General features: G+C 35.8%; 1 protein-coding gene across 2 annotated transcripts in view; it reads right to left on the reverse strand.

The window, feature by feature from the left end:
- Window positions 1–396: 396 nt before the first annotated feature.
- Window positions 397–23,759, reverse strand: part of CERT1 (ceramide transporter 1) — a 105,116-nt gene continuing 81,753 nt past the window's right edge. For both annotated transcript variants that reach the window (XM_045495887.1, XM_045495877.1), the window contains 7 exons: window positions 15,583–15,678; window positions 12,726–12,858; window positions 11,740–11,810; window positions 8,714–8,842; window positions 8,030–8,159; window positions 6,978–7,114; window positions 397–3,494 (listed from right to left, as the gene is read on the reverse strand). In XM_045495887.1, the coding sequence (XP_045351843.1) occupies window positions 6,987–7,114; window positions 8,030–8,159; window positions 8,714–8,842; window positions 11,740–11,810; window positions 12,726–12,858; window positions 15,583–15,678 (687 nt within the window). In that variant the 3' untranslated portion in view covers window positions 397–3,494; window positions 6,978–6,986. The remainder of the gene's footprint in view (window positions 3,495–6,977; window positions 7,115–8,029; window positions 8,160–8,713; window positions 8,843–11,739; window positions 11,811–12,725; window positions 12,859–15,582; window positions 15,679–23,759) is intronic.

Genomic DNA, 23,759 nt, shown 5'->3' on the forward strand with positions numbered 1-23,759 from the left:
TGAAAAATATTTACGTGGCTTTCTTGATCCCTAACTGGGTTACAACCTCTAGTTTAAAAAATATTAAACTGGAGTTATTTCAAGCTCTTAACTATTTAGAATTATGCAGGCAAGGGCGCCTAGGTGGCTCAGTCGGTTAAGTGTCCGACTTCAGCTCGGGTCATGATCTTGCAGTTCATGGGTTCAAGCCCCTCATCAGGCTCTGTGCTGACAGCTCAGAGTCTGGAACCTCCGTCGGATTCTGTGTGTGTCTCTCTCTCTCTCTGCCCCTCCCCTACTCATACTCTGTCTCAAAAATAAATAAAAACATTAAAAAAAATTTAGAATTATGCAGGCAGTATCTAGGGGTTAAGGAAAACAAGCAAGCAAGTACGTTTGTCCATAATATTTTAATACTTTTCCACTTTTAAATACTGGTTTTAATTTTGTGATTGTAACATGGAAGATCCAACTTTATTATTTTTTAAAAACATCATCAGGATCATAAAGCTATTATAGAATAGTTACACTCTACACACTCCCAAGGTACTTTAAAATGATTATGTTTTGAGTTTGTAGGTGAACAATGACAGTAATCCAAATACATTGTCTGTACAACTCGGACTAAATACTGGTGAAAGTGTTTAATTGAACAAACAATTGATAAGCTTAATTAACCAGCACAATTTCACAAGAGAACCGGCTCAGCCCAACTAAAATGTTCTCAATAGCAGTTGACACTGATGTTGTATAGGTGCACAAGTTAGCCGATGAAACTCAACAAACGGGAAACCCATTCTTCCTTTTCCTTGCTTTGTGTTCTTACACCTCCCTCCCAGCCATCCCCTCCTCGGTCTACCTCGATCGCCTTTGTGGTGTTCCCAAACCAAGAGCTGCTGTGATCACCCTCCACCTCAAAATCAGGAGTCCTGAGTTCCAAGTGAAACACTGTGCTCTCCTGTCCTGTACAGTGGGCAGTCAGGGACAAAACCCATCATTACCAGTATTTTCCAAATTTCTATCACAGTACAAAAGAGTGAACTAGTTGAAAAGAGAGTAGTAAAGGATCATTTTTTTTTGTTTTTTGTTTTTGTTTGGGAGACAGAAGAAATTACTGTGTTTGGGAAAACATCATGTATATTCAGATACTGATTAAAGAATTAGCCACACAGAAATAATTCTAGAGGGTCTGAATATTGTTTAAAATGGCTAGTACCTCTCCAATTTTGAGCTCTTTAAAACTCTTTTCGCATTCCCCAACTCATTTCTAAATCTGACTGGATGGGATTAACTCTAGTGAAGTACCTGTACAGTTATCTAAAGGTAAAATGTATCTTCTTTTTTTTTTATACAAATATTTTTAGTGTAATCATTTCATTTACAGAATTGCAAAAGTGTATCTAACAGTTAGTGCAAATGCAACTAATGATAATTAGATTTAGACATTGCTTTGTTAAGTTTTCCATACCTTTGTAAAATGAAGCTATTCAATTTAGTTATGAAAGAGTTACTTGTCCATGTTCATGATAGTTACCAAAAATGGCAAACAGAGGAACATTTATAGTGGGCATAGAGAATTTTTTTTGAAGATTCCCATCAGCGGCTTAAGGTTAATAAACCTTCCCTCCCAACCCTCCCATATTCCCATCCCAACCCCACAGCTGATTGTAAAATAAAATACACATTTGAGGTATAAACTTTTCTTTTTTAAACATCACAATATAAAATGTTAACTGGTGATGTAGTAAACTCATATGATAATTTGTCTTATTTGCCTTACTAGCATTACCACCATATAGGCACTTTTCCACATAGTCAAATTATGAACAGCATTTTTCTGTATAAGGCATATTCCATGCACATCATTAGAGAAAGGTAAATTAAAAAATAGAAAAGATTTATGGAACATGAAATCTGCGTGCATGTAATATAAGCATATGTTTTATATGTATTTTTCTCTCTCTGTACAGAATAATAAATACCACTATATCTGATGCAAGTAATTCACTTCCAGGATTGTGCATATTAAGTGATCAGACTAATCCCATCATTAAATTATCACCTTGCATTTATCATTAAGACTCCATTACCATGTATGAAATATATACAGGACATGTTCCAAGTGACATGACTTTCTGCTTTACAAAATGGGTCTGATTTCTGTGTTTCTACAGAGATGAACAAGTCAGCATAGCATCTACAAAATGCCTCTGACATATGTAAGCACATTTGTGTATAAACACAATGAAGATTTTGAAGTGGGCAGTCATTTCTACTTCAGTGAGTACCATTCCTTGCCTCAACTCCATGCTTCAAGGTTTTTCACAGAGGCCTAAAACTAAAGAAGGTATTTTACATTTAAGCTCTTACAGCAAGTAAGGAAAGAATTTCAGTTTGAATCACATGGAATCCTTTACTGCTCTGCTGCAAATTCTGATCAAGAGGCAAACCGGAGCACTGCTCACATTTTATATGCATATCCTGCAACATATCTTTTAAACTGAGCCAAATTAGAAGAACTGACAAACATGCCTGTTACGAACACCAGAAATACTGAATCAAATGTCAAACCCCAACAGCCTGATTTACCTTAACAAGAAATACCGTATATCCTCTTACAAATTTTGAGAAAATATGAGCTCATTTTATCCTTTACCACTGTACCAAAAAGTAGTTTATACCCACAAGATTTCTGTTTCCGTTTGGAGGCAGACAGAACCAATTTAGGAATTACCAAATTGTGTTTGTAAACAAACTGAAAAAAATCTGTAGCACACATTACACAACTAAAAATACAATAGAAATATAAAGATACCTGGGGGAAAAAATAAAGCTTTTCACTCTTTCTCCATCAGAACCAAGGTTCTTCATAGGAGTAAGACTATAGAAAAGGTGAAATCACAGGTTATTTGACAGCCCTCAGTTATTAAGAGACACTTTACGTAACATGAATCATTATAGAAATCAGCAGCAATGAATTCTATGATTATACAAAGCAAAAAAGTCAAAAAATTCTGAACACAGATTTAACCATAGGCCTGAAAAAAGAACCCCATCCAGATATTTGGTGCACAGAAAGCACATGCCCCATGTGCATTCAACTTTTGTGCTTTTCTTTTGTGCACAAAACCTGATACAAATGAGGATCTTAGGCCGGACCATAGTAAATTAAAAATTCTGAAAAAGTTTCCAAAAATTAAAGCATCAATTCCTAGTTGTGATTCAAAGTTGATTTTTTTTTTTTCTCTTCTAGGAGCAAGCAAATAAAAATATAGCCATATACATGTAATTTTACATGTATTTATAGTTATATGCTGAGCGAGGAGATCTAGCAGGAGACAGCTAGTGTTAGATGTTCACCTTTGCTATTGCAATATTTCTTCATTTTTGTACACAAGGCCAGGGTGTTGGGCCACAGACAAGGCTATAGATCCTACGTTCCAGCTTAGAGCATTCAATTTTGTTTTTTATTTTTTTCCTCCAACATGGAATGTCACACAGCCTTGCTTCAGTCACTGCAGGAAAGAAAATAAGTAAACAATTAAGAAATACATTATTACTGAGAGTGGCAAGACTACCAGAACAGATTCCTCCTACCCTGTGAATTCATGGAATACACAGATCTCTATTAAATATTTATGCTTTATAGATTTTTACCGTTAAAAATGTTAAAATTGTAAACCTTACATATTTGAAACTGATCAGCAAGGAACAGAAGGAACGTTCTGAAAACTCAAAAAAGAAGGGAAATATACCATAGATAAGCAAAGAGGGAATCAACCAGAATTCTTTGGGTTGACACCCCCAAAACCAGCATTTCCTTCTTCTTAGTCTTCAATAAAAATTATGCTATAAAATACCAGTTATCAAGAATTGACTATGAGTTTTAACTATCTTTGGACCTCATTAATTCTTTATGAAATTTCACTAAAGATCATAAACACTATTGGAAGTTATAATTTCTTCATCACTAAAATTAGGATAGCTTTCCTAAAATTTCAATGCTAGAATCCACTTCATACATACATCTGTCCAAACTTATTATGAAACAAATATTACTTTAGGTAAACAAAGATTTTCACTATGGTGTTAAGGTTTGAATTTGGTGCTTTGTCAGAAAGAAGCTCAACCTGGACTCAAGGCCAGAGCTAAGTTGTGGCCACTGAATCTTCATAGTTCTGTCTTTGCATACATACACATACATCCACAAACAATGCTACCTCCTTCCTCTGAGATGGATTTCAACCCCCTCCCTGCTAGGTACTGTGTGCACACACAGACACAGACTCACACAGACACATGCACACAGTCAATAAACAATGCCCTAAATCCAACAGTTCTGAGGCAAAATGCTGTTAATAATGTTAGCATGTATTTTACAAATGCTTAAGAAAATTCTTCTTTTCAAACATAGGTGAGAGCAAGTTCTATACATAACTGCATTCTGATTTCTTTTGCTTAAAAGATGGTTATATTTTCTGCCCTGCTCATTTTAGCAAGGCTGGGGGTAGAGATGAAGAGAGAAAGCAGATTATAGCTGCACACTTGGTCTTGATTAGAGCAAATAGCATTCTTTAGAAATCTTAAGGCTGTGGGGAGAGACAACCAGCTAAGTCAGGTGACATGGCCTGCTGCCATGACACAGCATCCCGTTTCTGGTTAATTTGAGGTAACAGGGCAAAGATAAAATCAGCAAATTTGTGTCCAGATCTAGCCATAACAATCCTAAAGTACAAGATATTCCAAAAGCCAGTACACTTATGCAATGCACTTGCACTTGAAGACAGAATCTCTCAAAGGTCAAGCTATATCCCAAAACACTAACCATTCAGGTAATATTAGAATCTGTTTAATATTTTCAGGTAAGCTTTTTCTTAGGAAAGGCTAAATATCTGGGACATCAATGCAACAACTCTGGTGTTAGCATCTGACAATAAATTTAGCCTTTTTTTTTTTTTTAAAGAGAGGCATACTATAAACAACATCAGAAACCAGAATTAGTTAAAAATATCAGTCATTATATAACACTATTGAACATACTAATTTAATCTAAAGACTCAAGAATACAATAATCTAAGTTACTCAAGAATATAAACTTCTCGGGGCGCCTGGGTGGCTCAGTCGGTTAAGCGTCCGACTTCGGCTCAGGTCATGATCTCGCGGTTTGTGAGTTCAAGCCCTGCGTCGGGCTCTGTGCTGACAGCTCAGAGCCTGGAGCCTGGTTCAGATTCTGTGTCTCCCTCTCTTTCTCTGACCCTCCCCCGTTCATGCTCTGTCTCTCTCTGTCTCAAAAATAAATAAAAGTTAAAAAAAAAAAAAAAGAATATAAACTTCTCAGCCAATGATTTAATATCTAACATAGGTGAGAAAAAGAGAACATTCATAAATACTGCAGTTTATGAATTATACTTTGGTAATATCTATTAAAAATTTAAATGTTAACACATACTGAGAGTTCACAGAAACAGAATTATACAAATTTCTCTCAAATGGACCAAGAAATGTTCAAACTATTCATAGTAAGGAAAGACAAAAACTATAGAGAAAGTATTTCTTTCCTTATCAAGGTGGGAATAATCCAAGTTTTATTTCATACACTGTGTGAGAGGGTAAAGGGAAATAGGCACTCCAATACATTATTGCTGGTGAGTTGATAATACAACTTCTTTATGGGCAATATCTAAAATAAAAACGCACAACCCCCCACCCCCGGAAGTGCTGGCAGTGTCATATCTAGCAATTTATCCCACATATAAACTTATAAGTGGATATACTTGTAACACCGTTCCAGCAAAAATTGGAAACAACTTGAGTATCTAGCAAGGGAGGACTGGTTAGAAAATTATGTATATCCATGCAATGGGATACTGTATAGCCACAAAAAAATGATGAGGAAGGTCCATACTGATATGCAAAGACCTTCAAAGTAAAGTAAGTGCAAAGACAAGATGCAGAACAATGTATTTTCTTCAAAACAACAAAAAGGTGTAAGTGTGGGAGACATACACTTGTATTTGCTTGCTCAGGCATAAAAAATTCTCTGGAGGGGCGCCTGGGTGGCTCAGTCGGTTAAGTGTCTGACTATGGCTCAGGTCATGATCTCGTGGCCCGTGAGTTCGAGCCCCGCGTCGGGCTCTGTGGTGACAGCTCAGAGCCTGGAGCCTGCTTCTGATTCTGTGTCTCCCTCTCTCTCTGCCCCTCCCCTGTTCATGCTCTGTCTCTCTCTGTCTCAAAAATAAATAAACGTGAAAAAAAAATAAAAAAAAAATTCTCTGGAAAAGATATACAAATAGCACTTATACTCTTTCAGTTTGGGGGTGGGGGAAAGGCAAAACTGGGTGAGCAGGGGCAAGGGATAAATTTCACTGTTCATCTTTTCACACCTGACTTTTGAACCACGTTAACATATCATTTCTTGAAAAAGAATTAAAGATTCCGGCACTTTATGGAAAGATGTTCAACACAGCATTATCTGACAGTCAAAATATGGAACCAACATTATGATGGGACTGGTTAATAAATTCTGCAACATTCATGTAACAGTTGTTAATGGAATGAGATAGTTTTATATATCTCATGTCTTTATATGCAGTACTAGTCAAGATATATTGTTAAATAGAAAAAGCAAGCTGCAAAACAAGAAGTATAGAATAAACAAGTATTATTAACAAATAATCAAGAATACACATCATTCACTACATACATACAAAAGTATGGAAGAATAAACAATGAACCTCAAGTACTTTCTGGGAAGGGAAGAATACAGGGAATTTGTACTTCTAGAATTTTATAGCTCCATAATGTTAAAATGTCTTTGCATAAGCAAACACTGCCTCATATAAGCAGAAGAAAACAAGTTTTAAAGGCTTTAAAAATTACAACTTTGGGAACACTGTAAAACACATTAAAATTACTTTCAACAATTAACTAAATTTTAATATCTGCAGAGTCATATTAATCAAAGTTTTAAAAAAAGGGTAATATATATCTTCCAGTACCTGTTAATACTAGAACAAAATAGGTTTTCCTGCAGTTTTTTCTTGGACATAAGAAGTAAAGCGTTTTAGAAACTTTGGATACTCTCGCTTTGCCACTGCCCTTAACACTGAGGCTGGTGCCCATCCTCCAGGGTTCACTGCAAGATAAAGGAAAATTAAAATAAAGCCCGTTAAGATACAATTCTCCAAATGTATGGGAAGCACTCATTTACTTCCTTTGCTTTCAAAATTTTCTCGTGTTGGAATAGCTAACATCTCTTAAAGTCCTGACTACTAATTCCTTAATGCTAACCACTAGACAAGGACACATAGCAAACAAGAGAGCATTTGTTACCTATTTAATAGGTTCTTGGCTCCCTAAATTAAATGCAAATATTAATATAGCAACATTTCAGGTTATGTAAGATAAATTTGTCAAACTCTACTATAATCAAACAATATCTCCCTTGGACATAACTGTCTCTTCAAACACAGTAGCAGTTACAGCCCTGTACAAAGAAGATTTGAGGATTTGATGGGAGGGATTCCAGTGACTACTGCAAGTAAGAAATGGGTGTAGTTAAGAATCCAGAGCAGGCAATAATTCAGAAAATAAAAAAGCCTGACAATAAGAAAAAGAACTATTAATTTTCTTTACCATTATTGCTTTTATTTCTAATCATACATATATTCTATTAGGCAAATATATAATAGATGGATTTTTAAACCAAGCATATGTGATAGTGATCTAGAGATGAAGTTTAAATTTTGATACAGTAGTTCTGGGATGAAATTCAGATGTGGATATTTTCAAAGTTTCCTGATAATTTTGGTACACATCACTCCAAATTAAAAATCATTAATCTAAAGGAGAAAAACTAAAAAGGCATGTAGATCATAATAAGAAATCTAGGGGTGTTGGCTGGTGCAGTCAGAAGAACGCGCGACTTTTGATCTTGGGGTCGTGAGTTCAAGCCCCACACTGGGTGTAGAAATTACTAAAAATAATAAACTTAAAAAAAAAAAGAAAATCTACATTACCAAAGTATCAAAAGAAACCTCAAAACACATACCATTAGCTACATACGTAATCTTGCATAGAATGTTGTCCCTGCTGATCTCCTGGTTTCCCTCTGGTGGGCTTACCAAGGTTTGACAAATCATAGCAATATTTATTTTGGCACGGACGCATCGATTGTTTAGCTGCCAAAACAAAAAATAAAAACAAAACACCAGTGTAATAGATGCCTTGTATTTTATAATCCCTACTGTTCTAATAGCACATTAGGTTATCCAAAACCATAGCTCATCAAAATGTCCAACAAAATCTTATTAGCACCACTAAATAACACATGCCAAGCTGCAGGACATCAGGAATGACTTTCCCTCCTCTTCAGTAGTAGATGGAACTCAACTGAGATAGAAACCACAGGGGTTTTGCCAGTAGCTGATCATGGCTTGAGAGGGAAGCTTGTAGAACGTAGCTTCACTTACGTACCCATTCAGCTCTGTCTCCGCGTTATAACATCAGGGGGAAAGGAAAACAGCCCCTGCTGCATGTTCACAGCCATGACTACTGCCCTCAAGTAACACAAGGGCTATAGTGTTCCAAGGAGCCAATCCAATATAAAACAAAATCTAAGAAACGTTATCAAATCAAGTACCAGTGTGTGTCATATGTGTTTGTCACTTTTGTCCCACACTGTATATTTAGCTTTATACTATACAACTATACACATTTATACAAGTGCACTTACTGGAGCACTGTCGTGATCCACAGAAAAATTACACACTATCCAAGTTTCGGGGTCATTTTCAGTCAAGGCTGGTATCTTTCTAATGGCAGAGAGATATAATACATCTCGCTGAGAAGCAGGCCACACCCTCTGTGGAAGAAGTAAATATCTTTTGAAAAGCCGAATTACTTTTAAATTCATATGTAATACGGAACTAACAGAGACACAAATGTTAAACAAAAATAAATAAAACAAAAATAAATATCTTAGGTGAAGGTAAAATCTGTCAAATTTTAAATGGAAAGCATCTGAAAATACCCAGCAAAGGATTAATTATGAACAGTGAATTAACTGCTTTGTAGAATATCATCAAAGTAATATTTTAAAAATTGTGGATATATATAACAAAAATTTTTGCCATTTAAAGCATTTTTAAGTGTACAATTCAATGACATTACATTCACAATATTATGTAAACATCAGCACAATGTCCAAAATTTTTTATCACCCTGAACAGAAACTCTATATTCAGTAAGCAATTAATTCCTTCCCTAGTCCTTGGTAATGTTCTGCTTGTTAGTATTAAACCTCTGTTTAAAGTGTTCAGAGACTTAAAAGCTAAGATTTTAGTAAGAAGACTGCTTCTTTGATATAAGCACATTTGAAGAATACCAAATCAGACTGAATCTTTCAACTTTACAGTATGCCAGGAAACATAAAACACGTTGCAATGATATGGAAATGAGGTCTCTGGGAACTGAGACTATGTACTTTTAAATAAGAGAAAATCTGTGCACTGACTTTCTTAAGCATTGAGTTTCATTGGAAAGTAAAATGGTTACCTTTTAAAGATGCTACATTTTATGAAATCGATGAAAGTAGTGTTGAGCAAAGCCAATAATAAAGGAAAATTAGGCCATGTTTGAACGAATGAATGCAAATCCACAAGGATGATGAGAAGATAAAAATTTACAGAGTGAGGATGACTTAAATATCAGGAGATAAGTAGCCCTCTTTAAGAAACCAGATTATAGGGGCACCTGGGTGGCGCAGTCAGTTAAGCTTCCGACTTCAGCCAGGTCACGATCTCGCGGTCTGTGAGTTCGAGCCCTGCGTCGGGCTCTGGGCTGATGGCTCAGAGCCTGGAGCCTGTTTCCGATTCTGTGTCTCCCTCTCTCTCTGCCCCTCCCCCGTTCATGCTCTGTCTCTCTCTGTCCCCCAAAAAATAAATAAACGTTGAAAAAAAAAATTAAAAAAAAAAAAATTAAAAAAAAAAAAGAAACCAGATTATAGGGGCACCTGGGTGGCTCAGTCGGTTGAGCGCCCAACTTCAGCTCAGGTCACGATCTCACGGTTCGTGAGTTCGAGCCCCACGTCAGGCTCTGGGCTGATGGCTCAGAGCCTGGAGCCTGCTTCCGATTCTGTGTCTCCCTCTCTCTCTGCCCCTCCCCCATTCATGCTCTGTCTCTCTCTGTCTCAAAAATAAACATTAAAAAAAAAATTAAAAAAAAAAATACTTTAAGAAACCAGATTATAAAAGAAGCCAGATGTAAAGGGCAAGATGTTGCAGAGCATTATTGAATTTTTTTGAAAAAAATTATGCTAGAACAATCTGTTAGTACCTGTTGAATTACTGTATTTCTTATATAACATACAATATCACATTTGATGGATCTTTCCAAAATTATAATTCCTTTATTTTCCTTTCTTTAAAATGAACATGAGTCTCAGGTGTAAAACACACTGATCTGACAATTTTATACGGTATCCAGTGCTCACCACAATACGTGTAGTCACCATCTGTTACCATGACGCTATTACAATATTATTAGCTACATTCCCCATGCTGACTTACTTTTTTTATAACTGGAAGTTTGTTCCTCTTAATTGCCTTCATTTATTTTGCCCATCCTCCCAACCCCTTTTATTATCCTTTATACAAAAATTATTTGGCAATTTTCAGGGAACAGAGTAGAGTCAGGTAAGGGAGATATTCTTTAATTTTTTTTAAAGTTTGAGAAAGAAAGAGAGGGAAGGAGAATAAGCAGGGGAGGGGCAGAAACAGAGAGGGGAGCAAGAGAGAAACCCAAGCAGGCTCCACACTGTTAGCACGGAACCTGACGTGGGGCTACATCTCATGTACTGTGCGATCATGACCTGAGCTGAAACCAAAGTCGGATGCTTAACTGACATGACAGAGCCACCCAGGAGCCCCTAATTCTTAAAATTTAAATACCTAGGATAGCACAGGAAGAAATGAAATGAATGTGAAATGAAAGCAATATGAAAGTGAACCAATTTAGGACAATGTTTCTGTGTGCTCTGGTATATGACCAACTTCTTAATAGTTATGCATGGCAATTTTCCCTTGCTTTTAGATGATCTACTTACATGACTTTCTTATCAATCTTAACATACATTAATAACATAATTTCCATTCCACTTAACATTGTTGCCAGAGGAAACTATGATTCACTGTTTTAAATGTTTACTTATTTATTTAGAGAGAAAGATTTATTTATTTAGAGAGAGTGTGTGTGTGTGTGCATCAGCAGGGGAGGGGCAGAGACAGAATCCCAAGCAGGTTCTGTGCTGCCAGTGTGAAGCCTGACATGGGGCTTGAACCCACAAACTGTGAGAACATGACCTGAGCCCAAATGAAGACTCAGAAGCTTATTAACCAACTGAGCCACCCAGGCACTCCTATGATTCTCTTTTGTAGGTGGGAACTATGACTTCTCTCCTATAAAGACTAGATGCTAGAAAAATATTTACTTGGGTTTCAGTATTTTCTTTTCTAAACTTTAAGTGCACATAACTAACTGGAGGTCTTTATCAAACACACTGTTCCTGGGTTATTTCTCAGGTTGTCTCGGGCTCTGCTTTAAAGGAGCTGATATCCTTTCAAATATGTGACATTCATGCATCATTAATAAAGTCTGTGGATCTTTTATGGCATTTAACTTCCTGCCAAATTTTACTCGAGAGAATTTCTATGTCTCAGTTTGAATTAGGGTGAAATCCTTTTGGGATGAAGAGATCTTTACCTTGTGCGTTTGATAAATGATGATTGCATTATCAGCTAATGTTTCCACCACATGAAAGTTTTCTATAGTTGCTGAAATGAAGAGAAAATATTAGTAGCCAAAAAGATACATTGCCTCTTTCTAGAATGTGATTAACTCATTTATACTGATGGACATTGTGGTAACATGAGCAGGATTCTGCCCTATGTAGGCTGTCTAAATGGAAGGTGGTTAAGACTTAATAGTAGGGCTACAGGGACCATGACACCTGATGATAAGGAAATCTCATTTTCTTTGGCTCCATCTCTAGCTTCCACATCAAGAAAGCAATTCTACTCACATGTATTAATTACTCAGATTCAAATTCCTATCTAATGCTACGACACTTTCCTATAATTCCTAATTTATTGAAGCTGAAGAAACTGTCCTAAGCTTAGTTGGTTATATTTGTAAAAAAAGAATGTCGAACTGTCATAGATAAACATCTCATGATGTTCAAAACTATCTCTATTTATGAAATTTGGTGACTAAGAGGCGTGCGCGCACACACGCATGCACACACACACACACACACACACACACTCCAAGAATAACTCTCAACAGACCACAGCAGGATTTATCCAGGGTTTACAAGGGACACAAAACAATCTGGAAAAGCAGATGATAAAACAGAAACCTTTAATTTTAGTCCCAGTCTTTCCACTAACTAGGCTCTGTAGCTTCTGACAAGTCACTTAACCTATTTTTTTTTTTTTACCTACCTATCATGCAGGATTATTGAAATACTGGATCAAATGCTATAATATAGCAAGAAGCATTCTGTACAGCTAAATGCTCCATTTAAATGCAACTTAAAAGAAAAAAAAGTAAATGCAAGCTATTGTCAGATTCTCCAGGTATTTTCTACAATGACTTTGTAAACTGTATATGAGATGCAAAAAACTAGGTTGGATTTGATATTAAATTTGAAATAATTATATTAAGATATATTAATAATGGCAGCTTACTTTCCCAATCATTGCGAACATCAACATTCCAGAAGTAATTGCAGACTTCGTGTCCTGTAACGCCTTTCACTGCATGGGTAGCTTTCAAAGGATCCAAAACAATCCCATTTTCTTCTACTTCCCTTCTATATACCTAAAGAGGATATATTTAAAAACCTGTTTAAAAAATAAGAATTAAACCCCTAAAGTACAAACCTGAAAGCAGGTTTTTAAATTTAGCTGCTTTTCAGAATTTTATTTATGAAAATCTATATATGGAATATAAATATTCTGCTAAAAGAAAATATTAAATTTCAAAGTATTAACACAGACAACACATAAAAAACACTTAAAACTACAAATCTGAGGTAAACTTCAATTATGAAAAACATGCACACGCAATGAACACCTAATTACAGGAGTTGTTAAACTAAGCCTGGTTTAGAACATCACCTCCTTAAGGATACCAATGTACAGCAGTTTTGTTCAATGCCTCAGACCCAGCATCTAAAATAGTATCTGAAACATAGTAGGCTCTCAATTATTTGTTGAATCAATGACTGAAAGCTAAAATGACACGAAGATCTATGCTATCTTGCTTTAAATACTGAAGTTGTGTACCTAAACTGCTAAGTAAAATTAATTATTTCAAAGTTATAGGTTACTTCAGAAAGTTTTACAAGAAGTTAATTTCATCAACATGAAATGAATAATGTTATTATAAGAACTAGCTCTCAATTATTGGAGTGCTTTATGGGTCCAGATACTGTTAGGCATTTCACATACAGTTTCTTTTTTAAAATGTCCTTCACCAAACTACTTTTTCCTATATGCTCATTTATTCACGTTATTGGGACTGCTATTTTCCAGTCACCTGAACTGGAAAGTTTAGACTTTTAACTCCTCCCCTCACATTTCACATAGCTATTAAGCTCATTACTCATCGTGTAGGAGATTCTTGACTCTTCTACAATTCAAGAGCTTTACTTTTCTACTATTGGTTACTTCTTTTAGCTGGCTTTCATCACTATGTACCTGACCCTCTCAAGTGGTATACTTGGTCTCTGGTTTCTTCCTTATGAGCTTAATCTTCCTAAAATGTTACTTTGTAGGGGCACCTGGGTGGCTCGGTCGGTTGAGCGTCCAACTTCGGCTCAGGTCATGATCTCACGGTCCGTGAGTTCGAGCCCCGCATCGGGCTCTGGGCTGATGGCTCAGAGCCTGGAGCCTGTTTCAGATTCTGTGTCTCCCTCTCTCTCTGCCCCTCCCCTGTTCATGCTCTGTCTCTCTCTGTCTCAAAAATAAATAAATGTTAAAAAAAAAAATTAAAAAAAAAATGTTACTTTGTATACAGTGGCTAACCTACTGCTACAGACAATAGACTACTCTCTCGAGGGGCTATTTCACACTATCCACAATGCAATCACTCTCTTTCTAATGTGGGCTGTAGGAACACTTATTCTCTATTCTTCATTCTGCATGGAGGGACTTCATCTAGACTATCAGGTTCTGGTTTCTCTGCACCCGTTCACTTTCTCCTCCCAAGGGGGGAAAGAATGTCCTAAGTGAATGTCGAGTATAGGATAAGGACTGGTAGGCTTGGCTCACCCCTTCCTCTACAGAGAGTATGTATCCTGGTTTTCTTTTGGGGCTTACTCTTGGGGGAAGGCCTGTGATTATCTAGTTATGTCAGAAACATTATGCTTAAGTCTGGGGTAACAGATTATTTTTTTTAACGTTTATTTTTGAGAGAGACAGAGTGCAAACGTCAGGGGCAGAGAGAGACACACACAGAATCCAAAGCAGGCTCCAGGCTCTGAGCTATCAGCACGGAGACCTACATGGGGTTCAAACCAACAAACCACGAGATCATGACCTGAGCCAAAGTCAGACACTCAACAGACTGAACCACCCAGGTACCCCTCAGCTTATTAGATTTATAGCTAACATTTTGTTATCTCAATTGCTTGTCTCTTCTTTTTTTCTTCTTAATTAGTCCTCTATTCAGGAGGAAAAGAAATTCCAATATATTTAATATTGTATCTCTATTGCTAGAATAATTCTGGTCAATACAGTCTATTCAAAACTCCTGAATAAGAAGTTTGCCTTCAAGATTTTGCTTGTGTTGTATTTTTTGTCTAAAAGACCCTTGCCTCATCTTTGTCACAACTTTGCTTCCATTTCTAGACATAGTTCAAATGCTTCTCCTCAGTGTAAAACAATCTAGCTGTTTCAAATCAGAGAACTCTTTCTTTTCCAATTTTCTTCACTACTCATCTGTGCTCTTCTTCAATACATTATCAGAAAGAGACAAGTAACAGTATCTTTAAAAGTCAATATCCTCCTTCCCCAATGAAAGTTTCAGGTTGGAAAAGTCTTATTAAACATCTCTTTATCTTTAGCATGGCCTTGGGCACGAGGTAATCCAAAATTCAATGCAGCTGCTGTTTAGAATCCATCTCTAAATCCTGTTCTTGCTCTATTCTCTGTCTCTGGTGTTTAAGGATATGAACAAGATTAGCAGACCCATCTCCAAATACTGAAAGAAGATGCAGTGAGAGAAAGGACTAGAAGTATATACCAAAAAGGGGAACAAAGTGATCTGGGTACATCATTTAATATATTAAAAAATAAATTAAGAGAAATATCCAAATAGAGAGCCATCAGCTAGTTATGATTTGCTCATACCTAAAACCCCAAATTTATTTTCTCCATGGCCCAGGCAAAACAGAATGGGTTGCACATTTCTTTGATCATATGTAACAATCTGTTTAAAAGGAATTTTACAATGCTATCTTCTTTCACACCACTGGGCAGTAATGATACTATGACTGTAACACAGCTGTATTTAGCAATCTAACATTTTACTGGGAATTACCTTCATTTCTCCTTCTTCTACAACCAACTGCCAATTAGCATCTCCACCTACATCCTGTAATGAGTAAGTCATGTGGTTTTGCACCATCTCTTCAACCTTGGAAAGAAAAATAAAATCATAACAATCCCAATCCAATGAATAGCCATGTCATCATCTCTAAAAGAGAACGGTATTCAGTTTATTTCAGTTTAGAAATGATGTTTTTAGAAAGCTGAGCAACCAAATGCACAAAGGTTAGTAGATTTTCTACAGTGTTGAAGAGTTTAGTCCACATTCCAGATATCATATCCAGGTTAATGACAGGAGGGAGAAATGCAGAGAAGGAAGACGTTTCACTCATATAACATATATTGGCCTAATGTGCAGCAAGTCAGCAAAAATAAGCATTTTCTGGAAAAAAAAAGTTCCTTCCTTCACTAGAAAACGTTTCCTTACAGAAATAATTATTTAACACATAAAATCATGGGACACTAAGGGTAAAAGGGGCACAAAGAGACAATCTAGTCCAGTGCTTTTATGTTTAAGACTACATAGATAACAGTTTGTTATATGGCAAGATTTCGCTACAAAATGATAAAAAAAAAAAAACTTTTATTACTTCACTGATAAACTTCACTTCACTTTTACTATGAATGAAAAATAACCAATCCCTTACTTACTTGACTCCAATTTCATTGTTTTGCATTCTTTTAGGGAAAATGCTAATAATCACATATGCAGACATTTACAAATAATCAATTTTTAGTGTCTTCTTTTAAATTACTGTCTTTTATGGAGTACTACATGGCAATGAGAAAGAATGAAATATGGCCCTTTGTAGCAACGTGGATGGAACTGGAGAGTGTGATGCTAAGTGAAATAAGCCATACAGAGAAAGACAGATACCATATGTTTTCACTCTTATGTGGATCCTGAGAAACTTAACAGAAACCCATGGAGGAGGGGAAGGGAAAAAAAAAAAAAAAAAAGAGGTTAGATTGGGAGAGAGCCAAAGCATAAGAGACTCTTAAAAACTGAGAACAAACTGAGGGTTGATGGGGGGTGGGAGGGAGGGGAGGGTGGGTGATGGGTATTGAGGAGGGCACCTTTTGGGATGAGCACTGGGTGTTGTATGGAAACCAATTTGACAATAAATTTCATATATTGAAAAAAAAATAAATTACTGTCTTTTTCCTGAAATTTAAATAAAACCTCTGCTTTTAACTATCACCAGTTACTCCTCCACATCTTACATAAACTTTAAATAAAACTGAGTATTTCACACTCCCAGAATCCACAATCATTTATTGGTAAGATTTCATGTGAGTGCTATTTGCAAACTCTCCTAGTTTGAAACATGTTTTGAAACAGAAGTGAAGTGATAAAAAGATGGTTTCTGAAGGAGCTGCTTTATCCGTCTACATAGAGACGGTTTCTCTAAGCTCCATTTTCTAACCTTTTACTCATAATTTTGTTTTATATAATAAGTACATTAGAGAAGGCATGAAAAGAGTTGGAAATATGTATATTATACTTCCACTTAATTTATTCTTAAGTTTAACTACTTATTTTACATGAAGTCTACTGTGCTCATTAGGGATACAGACAAGAACCAGGTTTATTTTTTGAAATAAATATATTAATGATTTGGGGGCAAAAATTCCTAAAATTATTAACTCTGAAGGTATAATTTTTCTACACAGAAAGATGTTACCAATATGTTACAGTGACATATACTTTTACTACATAAAGTTTTCTCGATTTCAGAATGCATTTTTGCTACTAAAAGTAGGTATGACTTTTAAGTGTCATTGGTAATAATCATAAAAGTTTTTGATAAAGATTTTATACTCAGGTTCTACAATCTATTTTTGTACTAAATGAACACAAACATAACATTTATGTCTTAAAAAAATTTTTTTTAACATTCTATATCTTTACATATTATCTTCCAAACAATGTGAATGGCACTGGGCTACAGACTTGAAAGAAATTGAAAAAATGTAACTAATAGTATATTCTATAGTTTTAAAAAGGTTTCATTAGAAAACATAACTCCAGGGGCTGCATGGAAAAATTTATGTGCCTCCAAAAATGTGAAATCTGCTCTGAGACAGTAACGAGGACTAATGCAGGGTTCCAAATTATGAGGACATACAAAATTTAACTGAATTCCCAAAGAGGAAGGAACAAAGAAAGTTCCAATTAGTAGGCATAAATAAACAACCACCATAGCACTGGCTCGATTCATTTGTCTGTATTACATCGTGATTGGGAAAAATTCTTACCCTTTTTAGATCCAAAGATATTAAAAATCTTTAGATATGAAATATGTACTTTGTAGGTGGGACACTAAGAGTTGAGAACACCTATATTTATTATGAGATTAAAAGCAGAAAAAAATTTCTTCCCAGAAATAAGACCTACTTCAAATAGACTACTTAGGAAAGAAGAATGAAAGGATTTTACTCTGTTAAAAAAGAGTTCTACTTAAAAAAAAAATTAGTACCATGTAAGCTTTTGTTGGAAAGTACACAGGTAACTGTGCTTTTGTTTGGGTGATAATTCTGACAAATTACTTCAAATGTTGGAATAATGTTTTTGTGTTTTGGTCCCCCCAAAACTAGATTCCACAAATATAAATTGACAACTGGTAACATAAGTTAAAACAATGTACAGTAAGCACATTTAACATTGTCTTTCTAGATAGATGAAAAAATGGTATTCCTATCCTAGTTACCACTGCATCTATGGAAAAGTGTTCAGTCTTTTGTTCTTATACACTTACTAGACTTAAGAGGGCAAGAAATAAACAAGATGAATTTAGTGCTGTGCTTCTTTCTAGGAGATGAAAGAAATTGAAGTACTCAATTATTGTAGTAACCATCTCTGCAAAGCTTTTATCATGGAATCTTTATCCATATGGCATCTTCCTTGAGGTAACAACACTGAGATTAAGAAGAGAGGTGATACAGGTAAAATCTCACTATAAAGAATTTCATGTTCACTGTAATGAAATATGAAGTAGTAAATGTTACTACTGGGGCAGTGACTCAGGCATTTGTGTCCACACTGACAGTTCCAATCTAACCTAATGATCTGTTTACTATTTTCAGTTATGACTGCACATCCAAAGTGATTGGAAAACATTAAGTTGGGAGGACAAGGATAAATACAAGCAAAATTTACCATTTTATTAGGCTAAAAATTCGATATACTAGGAAATAATATTTAAAAAAAAATTTTTTTTAATGTTTATTTATTTTTGAGACAGAGAGAGACAGAGCATGAACGGGGGAGGGTCAGAGAGAGAGGGAGACACAATCTGAAACAGGCTCGGGCTCTGAGCTGCCAGCACAGAGCCCGATGCGGGGCTCGAACTCACGGACCGCGAGATCGTGACCTGAGCCGAAGTTGGCCGCTTAACCGACTGAGCCACCCAGGTGCCCCTACTATGAAATATTACTAGTAACATCTACCATCACTTTAAAAGACTGGATCAAAATCATTGAAGCAGGTTTCATCTGCTCTAATAGCATTTGCTAGTTTTAATTAGATAGTATAATTTCAGGAATCATGCCCTTGATTTTTTTTGGACCTAGAGTCAAAAATTATGAGATGACATACAAAATATCTTCATAGCAAATGAACTATGAAAAATGGAGATGAAACACATTTTATTATTTTTTTTTTTATTTAAAAAAATTTTTTTTTTCAACGTTTATTTATTTTTGGGACAGAGAGAGACAGAGCATGAACGAGGGAGGGGCAGAGAGAGAGGGAGACCCAGAATCGGAAACAGGCTCCAGGCTCTGAGCCATCAGCCCAGAGCCGACGTGGGGCTCGAACTCACGGACCGCGAGATCGTGACCTGGCTGAAGTCGGACGCTTAACCGACTGCGCCACCCAGGTGCCCCGAAACACATTTTAAATAAGAGATGATGGCACTCCAATTCTAGCCTTTTCTTTCACTTCCCATTTGAGACACTCTGTATGCTATTTGAGGAGACTAAATGGATTTTTCTAACATTATCAGTACAGAAATTTTAAAAGAAAACTGCCTTTTGATGACAAAACAAAAACTGCTCTTTGATGTAATGATCAAAACTCTAATGAACAAGACTCTAGAAGGGCTCAAAGACTGCTCCAATCTCTTTCTCTTACCCATGTGGAAGGAATACAACTATGCTTATTGTTACAATCATAGAGGGACTGGTTGGATAGAATGATTTATTAATAACAAATTAACAGTGCACTATTAACGCAAAGGAAAAATGGACAAGGACATAAATTGTCAGTTCAATGAAGAAATGCAAAAGGCCAAGAAACAAAACTTTTAGTCTATCAGACTGGCAAAAAGTAACTGAATTATAATATTCAGCGTCAACATAACAAAAGAAAATCGACCTGGGAGTGTCACTGGTTCCACTTGTTTTAATGAACAGTTTGGCAATAAAAATAAAAAAAAAAACAACAACAAAAACTTAGACACGTGTATGGCTTTTGTCCTAACAATTCTACTTCTAGGAATGTATCCTAAGGAAATAACTGGATAAGTGTACAAAGATACACACACACACACACACACACACACACACAAGGATGGTGTATTTAACAGGATGCTCCTGTAACACTATTTACAATACAGCCAAACTGAAAACAGGCTCAATGTTCAATATTAGATGAGTAGGTAAATCCAGTACGCACATCTGTACAACAGAAAAGGAGATAAAGATCCATATTTACCAGTGAGAAGATGGGCTTAATTATATGTTTAAAAAAAAAAAAACACTGGTCACAAAATAGTATGTACTGAATTACTTACTTTGGTAGGAAGACAATTATTAAAGTCTGTGTACTTAATCAATATGTGACTGATTTTCTATATACATGGAAAAAGGATATGCATGAGAATATTAACAGTGATCTAATATTTTAATTTTATTTACTCTATTTTCTAGTTCTGCTAAAATTAACATGTATTATTATACAATAAACAGGGAGGGGGTTAAATAATTAATTACCACAATAATAAAGTGTCGCTGTGGACATAAAGGGGGGAAAGAGCTTTATACAGAACCGTGGTTGCAATAATGTCCACTAATGATTAACCTGATGTATTGCCCACCTTTTGATATATTTTTTTCCAAATAGAGAAAGATTTTTTTAATTTTTGCTTTTTAATTTTTGAGGTGACATCAATAGTTGCTGTGATATGCAAATAAACGTGATCCAAAAGATCAACTTATAAATTCAAGTTCTTTCTACTTTCTGTACAGTGTAAGAGCTACTTCTTTCTCCAAATCTGCCAATTAGATAGACTCGTGTGTTGCTACTAATTTCCTAGGAGATTCACATATTTTATTTGAAGTTATTTTCAGGACATCTCTCAGTTCTATGTTTAATTACTCTACTCAATCAGGAGCATGAATATAACTTCATCAAGAACAAAGTAGTCATAAGCCTAGATTTGTACACACACGGCAAAGCCAAATTAATAGTTAAGGCCAGAGCCCAAATCTGCTAATGACAATAGATACTTTAGCAAGGACCATAAATACTTGAAGACCTCAAAGTCATTATTCTTCAATTTTGCCTTTTTTGGCATATAGAACGGTGGTGCGATAAGGGGGACCTGGGTGTCTCAGTCAGTTAAGCGTCCAGCTCTCGATTTCTGCTCAGGTCCTGATCTCACAGTCCTGAGATCAAGCCCCACATTGGGCTCTGTGCTGGGCGTGGGGCCTGGTTAAGATTCTTTCTCTCCTTTTCTCTCTGCCCCTACCCTGTTTGTGCATGGGTGCATGTGCTTGCTTGCTTGCTTTCTTTCTTTCTTTCTTTCTTTCTTTCTTTCTTTCTTTCTTTCTTTCTAAATACATAAATAAGTAAAATGGTACAATAATCAAAAGCTAAAAAAAGATTATAAATAATCACAAGCATCGCCTATTAAAAAAATTCCACCAGAAGATCTTTCTCAACTTATATACATGAGTTACACAAAATATAAAGAAGTATGCTACAATGTGGCAAAGTCTTGTAAAAACATGGGCACCTGCGTCTCAGTAATATATTCATCTGTACGTGAAGAATTTCAGCTGTTTTATAGCTCTACAGCTTGGGTCGGAGGTCTGCATTCTGAGGCCTTAATTCTTAGGCACCTATCAGTAGCTTAACACTCATTTATCGCTCTCATTATGTTTTCATTCATAGCTTGTGTATTCCTATATTTTAAGGAAAAATGGTGACTGGTACTGATGAGCTTTAGTCTCTTACTCTATTACTTTACTGCAAGGTGGAGATTAGCAGAATAAACCAAAGCCTCCCAGTATTATCTAGTTTTGTCACGGATTTATTGCAAATATGATATGCCTTTAAAAAGCTTGCACAAATGGATGAACATGATTAAGAAATATTAGAATAAGTTTGGTTCTAGGTGATTTCTGAAGCAGAACTGATACATCTCTCTCTCAAACATGTTCAAGGAGAAAAAGGCTGCAAAAGTCAAAGAATACATTTTGAGTCTTAAACTTAATTTTCCTCTTTCCTGCAGAGTTAAAAACAAATGTCAATTTTATTCATATGTATAAACTAAGAAATCTGTTTTAAATTAGGACTTTTAAAAAACTTTTACTGGAATGCAACTGACCCTGGAACATCACTGGTTTGAATTGTGCAGGCCCACTTGAATGCAAATTTGTTTCAGTAAATAAAGTGCAGGACTGCAAATGTATTTTCTCTTCCCTACAATTTTCTTAGTAACAAATACAATATATATGTAACATAAAAGTATATTTTAATCAGCGATTTATGCTCTCCTTAAGGCTTCTTTTTTTTTTTTTTTTTAATTTTTTTTTTTTTCCAACGTTTATTTATTTTTGGGACAGAGAGAGAGAGACAGAGCATGAACGGGGGAGGGGCAGAGAGAGAGGGAGACACAGAATCGGAAACAGGCTCCAGGCTTCGAGCCATCAGCCCACAGCCCTACGGCCCGACGCGGGGCTCGAACTCACGGACCGCGAGATCGTGACCTGGCTGAAGTCGGACGCTTAACCGACTGCGCCACCCAGGCGCCCCTCTCCTTAAGGCTTCTGATTAACAGTAGGCTGTGAGTAGTTAAGTTTTTGGGGAGTCAAAAGTTATATGTGGATTTTTGACCGAGGGGGGGTCAGTGCCCCAATCTCAACGTTGTTCAAGGGTCAACTGTACTCTGATAGCAAAAAAAAAATAATGTGGAAAATTTTGACTAGTTCAAAGAAATTGTTATTATTATAGTAACAATAGCTAACAAATAGCTATATAATAACTAATAAAAGCTCACACTTATTTAGCATTTACTACATGCCAGGCTCTAGCCAGATCACAGTCCTAGCTAGATCACAGAAGTGAAGCACAGAAGAGTTAGAAAAATTGTCCAAGATCATGCAACTAACCAGTATTTACACTTGGTCATTCTGACTGGAAAGCGCAGTTTCTTAACATAACATAATGCAATCCAATAAAACACAATCACCATAAAGATACATAGCTCAATAGCAAAGATACAAGGATTAAAAAAACTTTAAAAACGAATGCTGATACTAAAAAATATTCCTCTGATAATACTTGGACATTATTATGAGGGTAGAGACAGCAAGCATGTAGTTTCCAGTCTTAAATTCCTAAATCCTTAATGATGTATATGAAAAGGCACATTAATTTATAATATCCAAGGGTAATTTGCATAACAAAAATACAATCTGTTCAATGGAGCTTAGTATAATAGTAATGAGACAAATATTATTTAAAAAGACATTTCCCTGTTGAAATATGAGATACTCGAGATTAAAAGGGAGACTATTAAAACCTACTTTTATGCTATAACATACTCTGTAAACCATGTTCATCAAAGTTGTTGAATCCTATCTAAAGAAACTATATGGTATTTAAAAACCAGGTATCTCCTACTTGTTTCAATTCAATTTGAAATCTTTCAGGAGTGCCTCCTCCATGGCAAAATTCCAAGCTATTCACAGTACAGGATACAAAGGGCACATGCAAGCCTGATAGAGGAACTATTTAGTAGATAAGGAAGGCCTTTTAAATGCTTATTGTTACCATTTAAAATTCAAAACCAAACAAGTGGCCTAACAGAAAGATATCTAGGAACTGGGAAAGCAGGCTGAAATATAGCACGGAAAGACTCAAGTCCGCTCTATACATTC

Source organism: Leopardus geoffroyi, chromosome A1 (genome assembly GCF_018350155.1).
Source record: "Leopardus geoffroyi isolate Oge1 chromosome A1, O.geoffroyi_Oge1_pat1.0, whole genome shotgun sequence".
In the NCBI taxonomy this organism is placed as follows: Eukaryota; Metazoa; Chordata; class Mammalia; order Carnivora; family Felidae; genus Leopardus; species Leopardus geoffroyi.